General features: G+C 54.5%; 3 protein-coding genes across 7 annotated transcripts; 2 read left to right on the top strand and 1 right to left on the bottom strand.

Annotated features, from left to right (window-relative positions):
• Positions 1 to 585: 585 nt before the first annotated feature.
• Positions 586 to 2,067, bottom strand: FAHD1 (fumarylacetoacetate hydrolase domain containing 1). The gene has a single exon (XM_030485320.1). It carries the CDS (start codon positions 1,787 to 1,789, stop codon positions 1,118 to 1,120), a length of 672 nt encoding a protein of 223 aa, XP_030341180.1. The 5' UTR covers positions 1,790 to 2,067; the 3' UTR covers positions 586 to 1,117.
• Positions 1,961 to 13,521, top strand: LOC115607710 (hydroxyacylglutathione hydrolase, mitochondrial). Of its 5 annotated transcripts, none has more exons than XM_030485308.1 (10): positions 1,961 to 2,101; positions 4,695 to 4,725; positions 6,134 to 6,315; positions 6,765 to 6,829; positions 7,640 to 7,757; positions 8,774 to 8,882; positions 9,946 to 10,049; positions 10,524 to 10,625; positions 11,085 to 11,164; positions 11,674 to 13,521. In XM_030485308.1, the coding sequence occupies exons 3-10, from the start codon at positions 6,211 to 6,213 to the stop codon at positions 11,771 to 11,773; spliced, it is 783 nt and encodes a 260-aa protein (XP_030341168.1). In that variant the 5' UTR covers positions 1,961 to 2,101; positions 4,695 to 4,725; positions 6,134 to 6,210; the 3' UTR covers positions 11,774 to 13,521. The 5 variants fall into 5 exon arrangements, with proteins under 5 accessions (XP_030341168.1, XP_030341171.1, XP_030341169.1 ...); XM_030485312.1 differs by lacking the exon at positions 1,961 to 2,101 and adding an exon at positions 2,152 to 2,218; XM_030485311.1 differs by lacking the exon at positions 4,695 to 4,725.
• A 798-nt stretch (positions 13,522 to 14,319) lies between these two features.
• On the top strand, positions 14,320 to 17,789 carry LOC115607712 (hydroxyacylglutathione hydrolase-like protein). Its single transcript, XM_030485319.1, has 8 exons — positions 14,320 to 14,653; positions 15,676 to 15,740; positions 15,832 to 15,949; positions 16,418 to 16,526; positions 16,650 to 16,753; positions 16,920 to 17,021; positions 17,108 to 17,187; positions 17,514 to 17,789. The coding sequence occupies exons 1-8, from the start codon at positions 14,549 to 14,551 to the stop codon at positions 17,677 to 17,679; spliced, it is 849 nt and encodes a 282-aa protein (XP_030341179.1). The 5' UTR covers positions 14,320 to 14,548; the 3' UTR covers positions 17,680 to 17,789.
• The last annotated feature ends 214 nt before the right edge of the window (positions 17,790 to 18,003 follow it).

The following is an 18,003-nucleotide window of genomic DNA, read 5'->3' as shown; positions in this document are numbered from 1 at the left end:
AAGATCTCCTGCCAAGACATGGAAGCACTTAACTTTGGTGTTTGGTACCTAAAATAACCCATCTGTTTTCGTTTGCAATTAGTCAGTTCTGTGCAACCCTTCAAAATGGTAAGTTTTGAAGTTTTGGGGGGAGGGATTTAATTAGATTTTACAACAGAACTCTGCCACTCCTTTGAGTTGAAAGAGAACTCGCTGTCATGCAGCGGTGGGGAGCCTTCCATCAGCTGGAGTTTGGAAACAGGGGAAGTTCCACAGCGTGGCTTTTTAACAGCTGGGCATGGTTAGAAACTCCAACTGCTGCCTTGTGTAAGGAACAGCAAGTGCTGCAGTTAGATTTCTATTAAAAATATATTTAAATGAGCTAAAGTAAAGACAAGTTCACTGGTGACCATTACCAATGAGCTGCTTTAGTCTTCATCTTTTGCTTTATTTTACTTTTAGGAGCATATTTAAAGCTCTGTTTTGGGGGAAAAAAGGATAAATCTGGCAAGCATCTGGCACACTTCCTGCTGCATTACACCCCTCGGAGTGGGAGGGAAAGTGATCCTCATTTAATTTGCATGTTTGAAAATCTTGAAACTGAGCTAAAAAGCAAACATCTTTTTATTGTAGAATGCCCAAGGAGAGAAAGTAATTCCGAAGCTCTAATTCTTCATTCACTGTTACAGGTACATTTTTGATTTTACACAGCACACGTGAGCTTGAGCTGCTCCGTCACGGTTTTAATGGTATAATTTTTATTTTAAGGCAATACCTGGCTCAAAGCAGTAGCAGAACAGAAGAATACACAGTGATGGCCAGCCCAGATCCCACCCCCCAGCCCACTGACTCCATCAACAGCCCCAAGGTACAGTTGACACATGAACCATCTGCCCCAGGCTGGGTTGGGTTCCACATGCACAGCTTCGGAGGAGGCCAAAGCCTCATGGAAATGGGTCTGGTTCAGTCAACTGCCTTTTGAGCTCATGGGTTGTGTGTCTCTGACATGTGACAGTCCATTAGATGCTTGGCCCACGCTGGTGTTTAATGCACAGGACAGGCTGTGCATCTCCTCGTTCAGTAGATATTCCCAAAAGAGCCTCTTCCTATGCAGATGGGGTCTCAGCCATGGTCCCAGTTAGGATCTCCGTGTCTGCTGTGCCACCTTAAACCGCATGGACAGGACATCTTTTATGCCAGCCTCTATCTCATCGTTGGCCTGCACAGACCCAACTCCTTTGGGAGACCCTGTCAGAATCAAATCCCCTTCTTCCAGGGTGACTATTTCACTGATGTAGCTGATCAGGTAAGGAATGGAGAAGATCATGGAGGAGGTCTCCCCTTCCTGCCTCAGCTGCCCATTCACCTTGAGCCAGATCTTCAGCTTGTGAGGGTCTGGGATCTTCTCTTTGGGCACGAAGTCGCTCACTGGGCACGATGAACTGAAGCCCTTGGCCAAGGTCCAGGGCAGACCCTTCTTCTTGCACTCCGCCTGCGTGTCCCTCGCTGTCATGTCCAAGCAGAGGGCATAACCCGCCACGTGTTCCATGGCAGCCTCCTGCGGCACGGCCTGGGCTCTCTTCCCGATCACCACCCCCAGCTCCACCTCGTGGTGCAGGTTGCTGCAGTAGTACGGCCGCAGGATGGGGGACCCTTCGCGCACGTAGGCCGAGGAGGGCTTGAGGAAGAAGAGGGGCTCCGGGGGCAGCGCGCTCCCCATCTCCTTGGCGTGCTCCGCGTAGTTACGCCCCACACACACGATGTTCCTGCCCCATTCCCAGAAGCGAAACAGCGGTTTGGAGGAAGCCATGGCCGCGGCGGCTGCTCTTCGCCCTTGGGCTGTCCTTGCCGGGCCCGGAACCGCCCTACCGCCGCTCCTCGACCTCGCTGCCGCCTCCGGCCCGCTTCCTGCCCGCCGCAATCGCCCGGTGCTGCCGCCTGGCCCCCGCCTCCTCACCCGGGTCAGCGAATCGGCCGGGCCGGGCGTGCCGAGCGGCAGCGGGGAGGCAGGAGGGGGCCGGGCAGCGCAGCACCGCCCCTGCCGCACGCCGGGCCGGGGCCGGGGCCGTGCCGGGCGCCGCTGCCCGCCTCCCCGGGGCCGGCCGCGGGGCGGGGAGCAAAGGTAACCGTGGCCGGGGCTGGGCACCGGGCGGGGCGCGCCGCACCATGCTCGGCGGGGGCTGGCAGGGCCTCGGCACCGCCCTGGCGGTCCTGGGAGCTGGGGCCCTGCTCCGAGCCGGTACGTGGGGCGGGCTGCGGGGCTCGCCCGGCGCCGGGGGTGCTCCCGGTAGGACTCGCCGGGCCGTGGGGCGCGGGGGGCTGTCCCCTTGCAGCGCGGCCGGGGGCTGGGCAGCGCCGGGGTGGAGGGGCTGTGCGGGGTCCCGCTTCAACCGCTGGGACCGGGGAAGGGGCGTGCAGGGTCCCCGCAGGGAGCTGGGCGGCTGCGGCCGGCGCTGGCAGCGGGTCCCCGCCAAGCTCGGAGATGTGACGGTGGATTTTCTCTTTTCGTTTCCCGGCTCGGGTGCGCCCAAGCTTTTAAGCTGACTCACAGCCCCAAGTAGGTCAGTGTCTGCTCAGCTGGAGCCGGGCTCTGTTGGCGGCTTCTCCTCTCGATAACACATCTGGGAGGCGCCTGCGGAACCTGAGCTGGCAAAGCGCTGGTTGTTGGGTGGGAGGAGGGCTTGGGGGACGAGGCTGATGTTTACGTTAGATTTGATGCGTGGCAGATTGCGTTGGCAGCGTAAACAGAAAAGCAAAACCAAAACTAAGCTTTGCATTACGTCTAGGGCCTAAATTCTGGAAGTGTCCTTGAATTAGAGCTTAGGCTTTAGCTTCACAGTGCCTCTGGGAAGTCTTGCCAGAGGCCTGTTGTATCACTCCAGTTTTAAGACCTTGCTTTAATGAATGAGAATCCATTGGAGTTAACTGCCAGACTTGCAAACCCTGATGCTGCCTTGGGAACAAGCGTGTCAAATCCAGTGTAGCAGCTCCTGAGTCCCCCAGGGTGCTGGCTGGGTGCTGCACATCCCATGCAGGCTTTGGTGACAGTGGGTGGCCCTGGCTGTGCTGCTGGCAGCATGTGCCAGCCAGGTTGGCAAGTCGAGTGGGAATGGGAGTTGCCCGTGGTTCGTGGACCGGCTCACTTGGTATTGTGTGGAGCCACAAAATTGCAGGGTATGTGAAAAATACCTGCGTGTGGAGCATGTAAAAAGGGGATGGAGTGTTTCTGCCTCTGAGGCGATGCAGGGACGTGCATCTGGGTAAGTGTGGGCAGTCATTTTGGAGTGACAGCTGTGTCTGAAATAGGGTTTTTCAACCCTTTTCTGTAATAAAATGAATAAACCAAAATTCTGTGGAAAAGGGGAAGCATCCCTTTTCTGAGGGAACCTCCCCTTTTCCACCGTGCTGCTGCCTGCCTGCCTTCAGTCTCCAGCATGCATGCATCTGTGTGATAACAGGAACATCTCCCCTCTGCAGACCCTTCCCTCTTGGCAACTCAAGCTGCATGATAGAACTGTCCCAGTGTGTGAATCAAAGGCTGCTGGTGTTCTGCTCTGCCTGGTTCTCTCTGCTTCGGGCATGATGTTGGGAGGGACATGTTACAAAACCAAGCAAAAATGAAGTCATCAGGTGTTAATTTTAGAGCAGACCTGCACGTATTACAGTGATCCACACATTACAGACGAGGGCTGGAGCAGCTCTGCTCTGGAGCAAGGCTGAGAGAGCTGGGCTGGTTCAGCCTGGAGAAGAGAAGGCTCCTGAAGGGAAGACCTTAGAGCAGCTCCAGTGCCTAAAGGGGCTACAAGAAACCTGGAGAGGGGCTTTGGACAAGGACAGGTAGGGACAGGCCAAGGGGAATGGCTCTAACTTGACAGAAGGGAGATTGGGATGAGCTCTGAGGCAGAAGCTCTTCCCTGTGAGGGTGCTGAGGCGCTGGCACAGGGTGCCCAGAGGAGCTGTGGCTGCCCCATCCCTGGCAGTGTTCAAGGCCAGGTTGGACACAGGGGCTTGGAGCAACCTGCTCTAGTGGAAGGTGTCCCTGCCCGTGGCAGGGGGTTGGAGCTGGATGGGCTTTACGGTCCCTTCCAAAACAAACCCTTCTATGATACTATGATATGATCCTGAAATGCTCCGTGTTAGTGCTGGGCCAGGGCAGGGATTTTGTATCACTTGGGGAGCTTCCTTGAGCAGAGCAGTGCCAGAGAACGTCCCTCTCACAAGCAGCTCTGGGTGTGCTCCGCTCTGCTCCCTGAGCCGGCAGGCAGGAAAGGTGCAGCAGCAGCAGCAGGGAATTCAGCAGGAGTTTCATACTTCGTGGATGTTTTCTCATTCCTTTATTTAAATCACATTTTGGAAGACGTTTCCTTTTGCGGTGGAGCTTGTTTGTTTGTTTTGCAAGAATGGTGAATTAAATATGCAAAGAGACTTTGGAATCAAGGCCAAGGTTAGAAATGGTTCAGAGGAAGAAAATGTTTTAACTGTGTGAGTAATTCCTTTGACTTGAAGTTAAGGTTGTGTTTTCTTCTTTTTTTCCCCTCTATTTTTTCCCCTCTAGTCAGTGTCTAGTATGCAAACAAACATGCATTATATACAGCTCTTGTGACTGATGACAGCATCCAAAAGCACTTCACATTAGGGAGCAGTGAAAGACTGAATTGATTGCTTTTTTCCTATCAAGGAATAGTAAGGGGGTTTTTTTGTTCTCTTTTTGAAAGGCCTCTTCTGCTCCAGAGGAACCCTCAGCAGGTAGGGATGCTTTTCTCAATCCTATATGCCTTCCCCATCAAGTACCCAGTGCATGCCTACACTGTCATGCCTTGGGGTTCTCTTTGTAGCACTACATTTAGTTTTACTCCCACCTTCCTTCCCTCATACTCAAGTGAGATGGTGGAGGTAGAAGGGGAGAAAGTTCTGGGCAGGACGGTTGCACTAGTGGGGTGTTACAGCTTCCCTGGGCTGGGTTTGGAGCTGCATGTGCCCGTCAGAGCTTGGATCTTGGTTTTGCAGCCTGTTGTCGCTGTGGGGCTGCAGGGGGGGTCTGCTTTGGGTACAGCCAGTCTGGGGCCTCTTCTCTCCACTGCAGGCTCTTATCAGGGCTGGGCAGCACAGACGTGTTTTGGGAGCGTGGTGATTACGAGCGTGGTGACCTCTCCCTTTGGCACTGGTTGAGGTTGACCAAGCACGGAGCGTTGGAGCCTCAGGGAGAAGAGGCAGTGGTGCAGAATGGACCAGTGGCTGAGCCAGCCCAGTTCAGACCAGCACAGTCACCCTCAATGGTGTGCGAGGGCCTTCAGCATTAAGACAACTGATTTATGACTTACAGAGACTGACACCTCTTGCCCTGCATGCGTGTGGACCAGGCCTGAGCTGCAGGGCCCCAGCAATGGAAGACCTTGTCCTCTTTGTTTCCCTTCCCTTTCCCTTTGTGAAAGGCTTAGTGGTTTCTTTTAGATCTGTTTATCTTTGAGTTGAACAGTGGAGCCCAAGTTGCATCTGGAATTAGATTTGCTGCTTGGATCTGATTAAATATTTAACCAAAGCAAATAGGGAAGCGCTGCTGTTGCATCAAGGTGGCCTGTGAGCAAGAAACCTGCCTGCAGTTCATGCCTGGTACCTTGTCAGGCAGGAGCCTTGCTTTCAATGCAGAGAGCTCCTCTTCTCTCCATGCATGTGCAGGATGTGATTTCCCCAAGTAACAAACGAGGTATTTCTCTTGTAGCAGTGTGTGTATTTCTGCAGTTCTCCTTTTTTTGTCCTTTGGCTGTAACAAGTCCATTTGTGCTTTTATTTGCAAAGTCACTGTCCTGGGCTGACCTTTGTCCAGCTGCTCCCTCTCCCTTCTGCTTTCCTGCCCCTTGAAACCTTCTCTCTAACTGGGGTGCAGTTTCCTGCATGAGCACATCTCTGGGAGCAGAGTGTTTCACCCCTCTTCAGTGCAGCTGCAGGGCACCAAGAGCCTCTGATGCAGTGGGGACACAACCAGGCACAAAGGCTTTGTCCCATGGTGGCCTCTCTCCTTGTCCTCTGAAGGAGGCAGGTTGGGCTGTCCATACCCTTCCTTCTCTGGGCTGTGAGCTGGGGGACCTGCTGTGCTCTGTCCCACTTGTTCCTCTCACTGGACTAACCTGAGGTTTGACTGTTTTGGGGTCCCCAGGTCCAGCGCAGCTACGAGCTGTCTTCCTGCACACAGAGCACGAGCAGCGGAAGTCAAAGACCATCACACAAGCCGACATGAAGGTAGAATTACTCCCAGCTCTCACAGACAACTACATGTACCTCCTCATCGATGAGGAAACGAAGGAGGCTGCAATAGTGGATCCTGTGCAGCCCCAGAAGGTAATGCTGTCTGCTGCTCTTGGGAGCAGGGTGCTCACTGCAGTGAGTCTGGGACATCCTTCCAGGTTGCCACATCCATGAGGGAATTAGTCAAACGCTGACTCAGGCGTGGGGCAAAGGCAGGAAATACTGGCCATGCATGGTACAACAGGGCTTCACACACATCTGCTCCTGGGCTCAGACAGCTTGTCCCTGAATTCAAGGGTTATTGACCTAATTTGGGCTTTTGCCCTTAGTTTGGTGTAGTGCTTAGTCATTACTGGCTGGACCAGAGACCTCATGTCCTGATCTGTAATTACAACCTGGGGAGGGATGAGCTCTCTGCAGAGTTGCTGCTGTGGCTCTTGCAAACCTTAGAGCAGTTGTGGCCGGGTTGTACCAGGCACCAGTTGTGCTGTCAAGTCATTTCATGTGAGTTGTAATGCTTTTGCTCTGCCCTGTGCCTGCAGGTTTTGGATGCTGTCAAAAAGCACGGTGTGAAGCTGACCACTGTCCTGACCACCCATCACCACTGGTAACTATGTGCTGTGGTGGGATCCCTCTTCTGTGCAAACACAAGCAGTCAAGAATTGTTGCTTTTGTGGATCAAATTGGTCTTCAAGCAGGAGCTTAGGTGGGATGGGAAGAATCAGAGCTGGGGAAGCATTCCCTTGGGCTTGCTGTTGATCAGATGTATTTTCTAGATGCGAGCTCTGTGTATCAGTGCCTTTAACCTGTAAAATGCTGACTTCTTTCAGGTGAAATAGCTGTGTGTGAAGGGAGCTAGGGCATGCCTGTAAGGTGTGCTACTCACAGTCAGCACTGGTGGGAGGATTACCTGTGTTGCAGATGAACTCTGCCAGGGATGTAAAGATGAATGTTTTGCTTCAGCAGTTTTGCAGTGCTGAACCTGAGCAACTTCTCCTGCGCGTCATAGTGGAGCCACCTCTGTGGCTGGAGAGCCAGCCCTGATCTGGCAGGACCAGCACTGTGAGCACATGCTGAGCTGTTGTGCCTGCTCTGTGGTGTCTCATGGAACACTGAATTACGTACAGCCCAGTTATCCCATCTCTTCTTGCCTTAGTTACTGGAGAGTTGACTGTGAGCCCTTAAGGCTGGTGTTTCCCAGCTAGGTATGAACTTGTGGAGGGTTGCTCCCCCTCTCAGTGATGTGATTACTGTAGAAATTATCTGCACTCGTGTTGATGTGACATATCCCTTGATACGAGAACAGTGTTAGATACTGGGAGAAGAGTTGATCAGAGATGATCACCTGGAGGCTGCAATATGAGTTACAATAAATTTGTCTTCATCCCTTCCCAAATCCATTGTTCTGCCCTTCCAGGGACCATGCTGGCGGAAATGAGAAGCTCGTGAAGATGGAGACGGGGTTGCGTGTGTATGGGGGAGACAGCAGAGTCGGAGCACTGACCCAGAAAGTGTCTCACCTTACATCCCTCAAGGTAAAGGGAGTGAGCTGCAGGACTTGGAGGCATCTCCTGTGTGTTTCACAGCTTTAGAGCTGGACTGATGTGGTCCAAGTTGAGCTAATGTTGTGGTCACAGCTCTTTTACCTTTTAACATATCTTGGATGTAAGCTGATAGTTTAAGTCTTGTTTTGGTGGGTGATATGGCACTGCTGGAAACATTGGCATGGCTCGGACACCTCCTTGCCTGGAGCATGCTGGGTGTCCCTGAGCTCTTTGACAGCTGCCTTAGCTGGGGTGCTGAGAACAGAGCTGTGACAGGGCAGGGTTTGTGCTCTGTTTGAAGCGTATTTGGCACTGGAAAAATGTAAGTTGTCCTTTCTGAAGGAAGGCTGGAATACAGGGGGAAGAGAAAGTGGGCCAGCAGTGCTAGCTGCCTGCATTGCTTTGCCAGAGCTAGAGCAGCAGACCTTGTTGGAACCTCACTGTCTGCTTACAGGCAGAGAACATAAACTGCTGTGAAATGTGCCTGCTGGCATGAATGGCACTGCTTGTCTTGGGGTGCACCTTCGGCTGGGGGTATCAGCAAAACAGGGAGCAGAGAAGCACATGGAAAGGTGTGCAAATCAGGGCTGTGGGGGAAACATCCCCTTAGCCTCATGAATGCGTTTAATCCTTCCCTTTCTGTGAGCGTCATCCACTTCTTCCCTTCAGCTTCATTTTTGTTTAGAGCTTTTTACACTTGATTAACTTTGTTTAGGATTTTGTGTTGCTCAGGCTCTATTTGCTCTTGCTGCCAACCAGACGCTGGGTCACTCTGCATGTAAATAAAAGGCTCTGGCAGTTCTCTTTGTCACGACACCTGCTAGGAGGAAACAGCTCCCTTCCAAGCCCCTGCCATAAACCTCTCTTGCTGGGCTCTCCCAGGAGCAGAGCTATGTAAGAATTTGCCTGTAGGACCACTAGGCCATTGTAATAGTTGCAATTCTTTGCTAACCATACAAATGCTAGCCAACAGTAGCTTAAGCTTTAGTCTTCTGCCTTCTTCTCAGGTGGGATCTCTTAATGTGAAATGCCTCTGTACGCCGTGTCACACTTCTGGACACATCTGTTATTATGTGACTAAGCCAAATAGCTCCGAGCCACCTGCAGTTTTTACAGGTGAGGAGTTGGGAGGTTGCATTGCCACAGTCTGTGTTGCAAAGGAATGAGCTACCCCTCTGCCTGTGTGCTCCTGACTCTGGACGTGCAGTCATCCCTTCCTGCTAGTGCAGCTGGTTAACAGCCATGTCTTAGAATCATAGAATGGTTCGGGTTGGAAGGGACCTTAAGATCATCCAGTTCCAACCCCCTGCCATGGGCAGGGACACCTTCCACTAGAGCAGGTTGCTCCAAGCCCCTCTGTCCAACCTGGCCTCGAACACTGCCAGGGATGGAGTCTTACCCCCTTACCAAGTGCTACCAAGTGGTAGGTGTAGCTGAAACTGGTGAAACCCCTCTGGGTTTGTAAACCACTGCTGGACACCCTGCAAGCAACATCAAGAGCGAGCCCTGGATGAGTCCTACATCAGTGTTTTCTTCCTTGAAACAAAGAGCTGTTGGTTTACTGTCTCAGGCAAAACTGTGGCTGATTGCAAAACCTGTTGCTTTTTCATATATTTGTACTCATGTCTGTAACAAACCTGAGAGAAGAGAAAATAGGGGAGTAAGAGAGGGCTGGTGCTCCATCTCCTATAGCTGGTTCTGGATCCTGTTTTGGAGTAGGGTCCTCCCTTTCCTGTGACTGTGCCCTGTCATGTCATCCCTCTCCTGATGGGCATTCTCCAGAGCTTGCACCAGCTGCTGCATGGAAGAAGTAACAGCTTAAGCAAGATTTTAGGGAGAACTGGGGAGAAAATGCAGAAGCAACTCACCTGTGTTCACCTTCATGGCAAAGAGCACGAGTTCCTCGTCCACTAGTGGGAAGGACAGGAGGGGACAGCAGACTGCCTGCAGGTTTGCTTGGCGAGGTTGTGAGATTTCCCACACTAGAAACGTGAACAAACTAGAAACTCCCAAACTAGGACATGGGTTCATGTAGCACATGAGCAGTCTGGCTGTCCCCAGGCCTTGCTGAGCTGCAGCGAGGACAGCAGTGGCAGGACTGAGCCCTCGGGTCCATGTGCTCATGCTTTGGTGTGAGGAGCCGTGTCTGGTCCTGATGCCATGTCACCCTCCCTTGTAGGTGACACACTGTTTGTGGCTGGATGTGGGAAATTCTTCGAGGGAACCCCGGAGGAGATGTACAGAGCTCTGATTGAGATTTTGGGCACCTTGGACCCCGAAACGGTACGAACCCTCCTTTTGTGCTAGTAAGTTAAACCAGCCACAAACTACTGCAGATGTCAAAGAAACCGTCTTCCTAATAACACTGTTGTTCAAAGAGGGAATTTCTTACGAGTTGAAGGAACGAATGCTTACATCAGGAATTGTCTTTGATGCTGAATAACAGCAGTGCTCAGGGAAGGAAATACCTATCCCATATGTTTGTGCTTTGTGGGGACAGAGTAGGGGCTGCTTCTTAAAACAAGGCTGATGAGCTGGGACGCCCGGGCTCTTTCATCAGGCTTGCTGTGGAATTGGCAGAAGATACTGGCTGATAACTCTGGCACTTCTCCTGTGTGGGTCTCCAGTGGAGGGTGTTGTCTGTCCTGGAGGGTCGTCTACATTGATGGTGGTACCTTTAGAAGGTACCTTTAGAAGGTACCTTCAGCTTTGCACCTTTAGAAGGTACCCAGTGTCACTCTTCCTGTCTCTTCCCAGAGAGTTTACTGCGGTCACGAATACACGATCAACAACCTCAAGTTTGCTCGGCACGTTGAACCCAATAATGCTGCCATCCAGGAAAAGCTTGCTTGGGCCAAGGTAAGCTGGCTCATCCTTTTCCTAGGCTTGATGCTTTCATGGAGGCAGAGCCTCTCTGAGGAGTTGGAGGAGAGAAGACAACGTTGGGGAGAAAGGGAGGCTGAGGGAAGGGAGTTAAGAGCCAGGAGCTGCAAATGTGCATCCAGGGGAGTGATGTGTTGGGAACAGGGTTGGTTTGTGGCCCAGAGAAGACAGTTTGCTGTCTGGTGGAGGTGTGACCCTCCCTGGAAGCTTCTTGGTATAATTAAAGGCTGATGTCCATGTCTGTCTGGGAGGGTGTGCGTCCCCAGTGTCTCTCTGTGCACATCAGTGCTTGTTGGCTGTGTGCTGCCCTGGGAAGGGCCTGGCCTGAGGAGCAGCTCAGGCAGTTCAGGGCAGCACTAACCCTGCATGGTTCATACACAGAACATTTCTTGGTCACCAAAACCTGCTCAAGCAGAAATCTTTTCCTTGTTACAGGCAAAGTACGACAGTGGTGAGCCAACCATCCCCTCCACCATTGCAGAAGAGTTTACGTACAACCCCTTCATGCGAGTGAGGTATGGAGGGGGTATGGGGATGCTCCTTGTATTGGGAGGGGGATGCAGGAAGGGGAGGTCTCCAAAGAAAGAGCCGTAAGTGGGAATTGCTCTTCTGCCTCACGTATCCCTGTTCTGATGCCCTCAAGATGCTCCTTCAAATACACTCACTGTCCTGGCAGCAGCTTGCTGCAGTGCAGCATGAAGGGTTGTGGTGAGCATCTCTGCCAGTGCTGAAGTCCCTGACTCAGGAGACAGAACAAGCTTCATTGTGTAATTACATTCTCTCATAAAGCAGAGTTTGGCAGCAGAAGATGCTGTCCAAGGCACAAGAGCATTTCCAATTTCCTCTTGCCATTGAGCATTTAAACCAAGGGAGCCGATAAGCCTGTGCCAGAGCCCTGAGTCTTTCATCTTTAAGTGCAACATTTCCCCTTGATGCGGGCGAAACGTGATAGTACTGACTTCATCCCTGAGATTTTATCTTGCAGTTCTTGCATGTGTTTTTCCCTGGTGTTTTCCCCTGGCAGGGAGAAGACAGTTCAGGAGCACGCTCGGGAGACCGACCCCATCCGAACAATGGGGGCCATCAGGAAAGAGAAGGATAACTTCCGAGTCCCGAAGGACTAAGCACTGCCTGGATCACTTTAATGTCAGTTTAAGTGTAATTTAGACTGTTCAGATGTCTTAGGAGTTGAACCTTCTGTTGTGGTTGAGACAGTCATATTTAGGCTTTTATTTTGTTTTAATTAAGGTAAAAAGAAGCACTTTGCCCTTGTTGAGATGTTCTACAGCATATTTATATTATGATGAAGAATATTTATCCTTCTATTGGTGGCTCTCAAACTGTCACACGTGTCACATGCAGATCATTTTCCCAGTGTTGGTACATGGCAGAGCCTGGGGTGGGGAAGGGTCGAACCTTGAGGTGTGGGAAGAAGCTCCTGTCCTTTCTGTAGGAGCCTGCTGCAGATGCAGACAGTGGGCCTGCAGCCTGAGATGTCTTCATTTAAAACAGTCAAAATGCAGTAACTACATTGCCAGCTGAGGAGTTGAACCTTCCTGCCATGCTGCTGCTGAAATGCCTCCAAGCTCGGCACCTTTGGCTCCACTGAAACCAGTTCTCGGTGTCAGACCCGCTCTGCTGGTGCAGGGCTCAGTTGGTGACATCCTCTGGCTCTGACCATGGCACCCAGCTCTTTCCTCTCTGACATTCCCTCCCCTGGCCTGCAGTAACTTTCCCAGGCAGCTGCTTAGAGGTTGCACTGTTGCTTATACCCTTCCACTCTTAAGCCTGTTTGCATGTACCTGCTTACTGCTCTTAAGTGTGACCTGTATGTTACTTGTATTAGTACCACACAAATGAAGAAGGGATTTGTCTGCTGGCTTAAAATCCTGAGAAGAAACCACTTACCTAGTGACTAACTGTGTGCCTAAGTGCTGTGTGGCGATGGGACTCCTCTGCTGATGCCTTGCTGCTGAGAGCCAGAGCAGCTGCTTTGTGCCTTGCTGTGAGTAACAGGGCAAGTGAGTATTTTACTACCTGGGTGCTGTTCCCCAGCGGGAGAGCAACTGTTCTGGTGAGACTCTGGCTTTTGGGGCTGTGTGTGCTGGTGCGTGATCACCAAAGGGGTGCTCAGGTACTGGAACAGGCTGCCCAGGGCAGTGCTGGAGTCACCGTCCCTGCAAGTGTTCACACACGGTGTAGACAAGGCCCTCAGTGCCTTGGGTTAGTGGTGGCCTTGGCAGTGCTGGGGAATGGTTGGCCTGGATGAGCTTAAAGGTCCTTTCCAAGCGTGTGTCAGAGTGGGTGAATGGGATAAACTTTGGGGAAAAACAAATCCAGCTTTGCGGTGAGGGGGTCACCCCATCCTGCACGTCCCATCCTCCAGCTCAGTGTCTTCAAACACAAGAGATGTGAGTAAAGGGTGAGGAGCATCCTTGTGGGCTTGGCATCTGTGTCTGTAATGCATCTTCCTCCTAATGGTGTCTCCTTCCTTGTCTCATGCTCTCTGCTTGCTGCAGATCTGTTCAAGTACAAGAGGTTTTCAAACGAATCTTTTGCAGCTATAACTAACAAAAGTGTCAAACGATTTTGGTTCTGGTTTCTCCCCCTCTCCCCAGTGCATGTTGGTAAGTAACCCCATGATGGATTGTCACCTGGGGTCCCAAGTGTGACTATGTGCTGCTGTTCTGAGTGTCTGAGTGGGGTTTGGGGTAGCACCGTCTCTTTATTTGCTTTAAAAAGGTAAATTTGATGTAGTTCAGACAGAAAAGTGGTACCTAAATCTTCACTACCTTGAATCCTGTGCTGCTACGACCGAGCCTGACTGTACTGGTGGCTGTTTGATGAAGAGCAAATAAATGCTGACTGTAAAGCCAGTGTTGGTGGGGTGGGCTGCAGGCGGGGGGGCTGTTATCTCACTGTGTTACTGATCTAATTCTTCTGTACTGGTGGTTGAATCAACCAACTGGAAGCATCCTTCGACCTGATCCTCATACTCGTAATTTAATAACATTGCATGAGGTGGTTCCAGCCACAGACCCCCTCTTCCCATCTCAGTACCCATATAGTACCAAAGCATGGAAGGAACCCAACCCATCCTGTGATTCTGTTATCCAAGGGGGGCATTTTGGGCTCCTCTGGGGCTTGATTCAAGGTCTTGTTACAGCTGGAGCCATGTTCAGTGCTTGCTCCCTGCTTGCAGGGGCTGTTCCCTCCTTCATGTGTGGCATTTGGGGGACCACATCAACCCCAAACCGGAGCTCGTGCCTGGCTGGGAATGGAACCAGAGCTCCGTGTGTGTCCACCCTGTGCCTTTGGTGCTGTTTGCGCTCTATGGGTGGTAGAGCCCATCCCTCCTGGAGCTCTGCTCCTGTTGTGGTGTCCGGATGCGTCCCTACCCTCATGTGTTGGTGCCACTTCCCATTCCTGGTGGGAGCTGACACCCCCAGCCCTGCCGCAGCCCCTTGTCCCTCTCACACTGGCCATGGCTGCTTCTGCTTGTGGGGCTGTGACTTTGTGACCCCATACCCCGGTCCCCCCCGGTGCTACCCGGTTGCGGGCTGATCCCCGCGGTGGGTGCGCGATGCGGGTCCCGGTGCGGTGCTGGGGGGGGGTGTCCGGGGAGGCCCCGCGCCGTGTCACCGCCCCGCGCAGCCGGACCCGCCCCGCACTGGGGAGGCGGGACGCGCCCGAGCGCTGCGGGAGGGGCCGCAACGGGGCTGCCCGCAGGTACTGGCCGCGTCAAGCGTGGGGCCGCCGGGGGGGGGAACACACGGACACAGCGACCCCCCCCGAGCCCGCACCCGCGGCTGCGCGGGGCCGGGACCCCCCCTTAGCGCTGCTGCGTGGGGCCGGGCCCCCCCCGCCCCGCGTCCTGCGGCCGCCGCTGGTGCGGGAGCATGAAGGTGAAGGTGATTTCCGTCCTGGAGGACAACTACATGTACCTGGTCATCGAGGAGAGCACCCGGGATGCCATCGCCGTGGATGCTGCTGTCCCTAAAAGGGTGAGTTACAGCCCTGCTGTACCCCGGGGTGGGTTGTGGGGTCCTATGTGGGGCCGTGTTCATGGTGGCGGTGGTCCCGTGTGGGGTTGGCATGTGGGGGCTTGACATGGAGCATCCCAGCGGCAGCACTGACCCCTGCTCAGCCCCATGTCGTGGGGTACCTGTGCCAGACCCGCTCCTATGGCAGAGGGATTTCCCTCTAGGCTGGAGCCTGCCAGATCCCACAGCAAAGGAGAATAACCTGGAATAGAGCTTTAGAGCGTGGCTCCTGTATGAAATCCCCATTTTGGGGGGGAATCACTCCTTGTTGCTGTCTCCCCATGGCTCCCCGGGCTGGTGACAGACCCCCTTGTGCCCCCCGCAGCCGCAGCGCATCTTGCCAGCGCTGTCGCGGGTTTTAAGCGTTTGTTGCTGACTCGGACGTTTCCTTCCTCTCTGAGGAGCGGAACCGGGAGCCGCCGCAGGGGTGTTACTAGCGATGCATTTCAAGTTGGTGTTAGAATCCTCCTGGCAGCAGCTCCGGGGCTGGCAGCCCCGCATGGCTCCTCGCCAGAGCCAGCCTGGGTGGCATGGACACCGTCTCCCTGCTGCGGTGACAACCCCATGCACGGCCCGTGCTGGGCTGCGAAAGCACCGGCCATAAAATGCCTCTGTCCCATGGGAACAGGGTGTTCCCATCTGCCTGCTCCGCTGTGGGCTCGGGGAGCTGAGCCTTCATCCCACCCACAATCCTGCGCTGCTCGGGACATGGGTTTGGGTGCTCTGCCCTGATCTGCTGGGCCTCGTGTCTGCAAACTGGGATAAATCGTATCCTGGGACAGGCATGGTGGCCGTAGGAGCCATGGTGTGTGAGTCACCTCCTTTCTGCATCCTCACTTCCTTCTGCTGGCTGGATGTGGTTCTGGGCAACCTGCTCTAGTTGAAGATGTCCCTGCCCATGGCAGGGGGTTGGAACTGGATGAGCTTTAAGGTCCTTTCCAACCCAAACCACCCTGTGATTCTATGCTGTGGGTCTGTTTCAGTTGCTGGAAATCATCAGGAAGGAGGACGTGGTGCTCAGAGCCATCCTCACCACCCACCACCACTGGTGAGTGCTGCCGGCGTGAGCAGGGGACCAGGGCGGCCGTGATCCGAGTGGGACCAGGACTGGGTGCCCATTCCCTCCTCTGCTGGTGCAGGGACCACGCGAGGGGCAACGAGGAGCTGGCGAGGCTCTGCCCCGGCCTGCGCGTGTACGGCGCCGATGAGCGGATCGGGGCCCTGACGCACAAGGTGACCCACGAGCAGGAGCTGACGGTGCGTGAATGAGGACCCTGCACGGATCCTGCCCCATGGCGTGGTCATTGCTGGTGCGGTGCTGGGCCGGCAGGGAGTGGAGCTGGGTCGTGGCACAGTCCCCAGTGCTGCAGCACTGCGCTGGGAGCTCATGGGGTTGATGCCTGGCTGGGGCCGTGCTTGGGCTCCCTGTGTCCCGGGGTGGCTGCAGATGTGGCACCACAGGTTGGGGTTGTGATGGAGCATTGGGTTGAAGGAGAAGCCTCATCCTATTCCCAGCCCCTCTGGGATTGCACTGGGGGACCGAATCCTCTCCTGAAACACCATCAGAGCAGACACATGCAATATGGGTCTCACTCAAACCAATGTCCCCAGCACACGTGTGACCCTCTGAGCCCCGGGTGGGTGATGCCGTGGGCTTGGGGGGTGTCTGGCTGCATGTCAGGGCCAGGGTGACACCAGCGGGGTCCTGACCCTCTCCCCCTGCAGTTTGGGGCCATCCGGGTGAGGTGCCTCTTCACCCCCTGCCACACCTCGGGCCACATGTGCTACTTCATGTGGGAGGACGGCTCCCCGGATGCTCCGGCTCTGTTCTCAGGTATCACACCCTGTGACATGCACCCCATGGGCACACGGGGCACGTGCCTGTCCCCCTGCCCGGCACCCCATCCCTGGGAGTAGGACCGGGATCCCCTCCGTGTCCATAGCCCATTCCCTGCAGGTGACACCCTGTTTGTGGGAGGCTGCGGGAAGTTCTTCGAGGGAACAGCAGAGCAGATGTACACCAACCTCACCCAAATTCTGGGGGCTCTGCCAAAGGAGACGGTGAGTGCCCCACATCTCAGCTACAGCCTAGGAAAGGAACCCCAAAATCAGGAGGGGGCTCAAGGGTAGCACTGCCCATCCCTGGGGTTGCAGTGGGACCTGGGTGGGTATCGGATCCAGCACCAGGAGCATGTTTGATGCTGGGTGCTTCCCGCTGGCGTTGCAGAAGGTGTTCTGTGGCCACGAATACACCGTCCGGAACCTCAAGTTTGCCTTGAAAGTGGAACCAGAGAATGAAATAGTGAAGAAGAAGCTTGCATGGGCCAAAGTAAGTGGCTGTGCCCCATTGAGGTGGGGTGTGAAGGGGGATGCTGGCTGATGTTGGGCTTTCGGATGTCTCTGGTTCCTCTGCAGCAGCGGGATGACGAGGACTTGCCCACGGTGCCCTCCACATTGCAGGAGGAGTTCCTCTACAACCCCTTCCTGCGGGTCACGTAAGCAGCGACGGGCCCCACTGCAGAGCAACCCCGAACTGGTCCTGCCCCACATTCTGCTCCCCTTTTCCCTCCAGTGCCATCCCTTCTCCCAATGGCTTTGCTGGCCGGTGGCAAATCCAAGCCCTGAGGGACAGGAAGGTGCCTGGTGCAGGGTCCTGCACTGCACACCATGGGCTACCACAGATGGGCCTCATGTCCCCCAGCAACCCCAGCACAAGAATGTGACCCCCTGTTGTCCATCCCAGCATGTGTTGGGGTCCCATCAGGGAGGAGGGTCCCCCATCCCACGCCCTGCAGTCACGGCAGAGCTGGTTTCCCTGCAGGGAAGAGCCCTTGCAGAAGTTCACGGGCAAGACAGACCCGGTGGAGGTGCTGAGGACCCTCCGCACCGAGAAGGACAACTTCAAGAAGCCCAAGGAGCGGCCCAACCCTCCGGCCATGCTCGCGTTTGACTGGGGCCTCTTCAGCCCCTTCCTCGAGAAGAAGTGAGCAGCCGTGGCACCACTGTCCCCATCCTGGTGGGGGCTTCTCCTGGGCTGTGTCCATCCGGCTCTTGCTCCCGTAAGACTCGGCACTTGGGAAGTGGATTCTGTCTTTAACCTGCTTGTTGTGAGGCTGCTCTGCTGCACTCCCCCCAGCACGGTGCCTGGTTACCCCGGTCCCTGTGGGTGCCTTCAGCGAGGCTGCGGCTGCTGGTGGAGGGTCAGGGGATGCTTTGGAGCATCACCCACACTGGTGACAGTGCAGGAGCTCAGAGCTCCACACCAGCCACCCCCTGCCCTGCTCAGGCCACGGGCAGGCAGGGAGCTGCCG

Source organism: Strigops habroptila, chromosome 4, assembly GCF_004027225.2.
Source record: "Strigops habroptila isolate Jane chromosome 4, bStrHab1.2.pri, whole genome shotgun sequence".
NCBI classification, from domain to species: domain Eukaryota; kingdom Metazoa; phylum Chordata; class Aves; order Psittaciformes; family Psittacidae; genus Strigops; species Strigops habroptila.
Note: the sequence above shows the minus strand (reverse complement) of the source record. Positions and strands in the feature narration are given on the sequence as shown.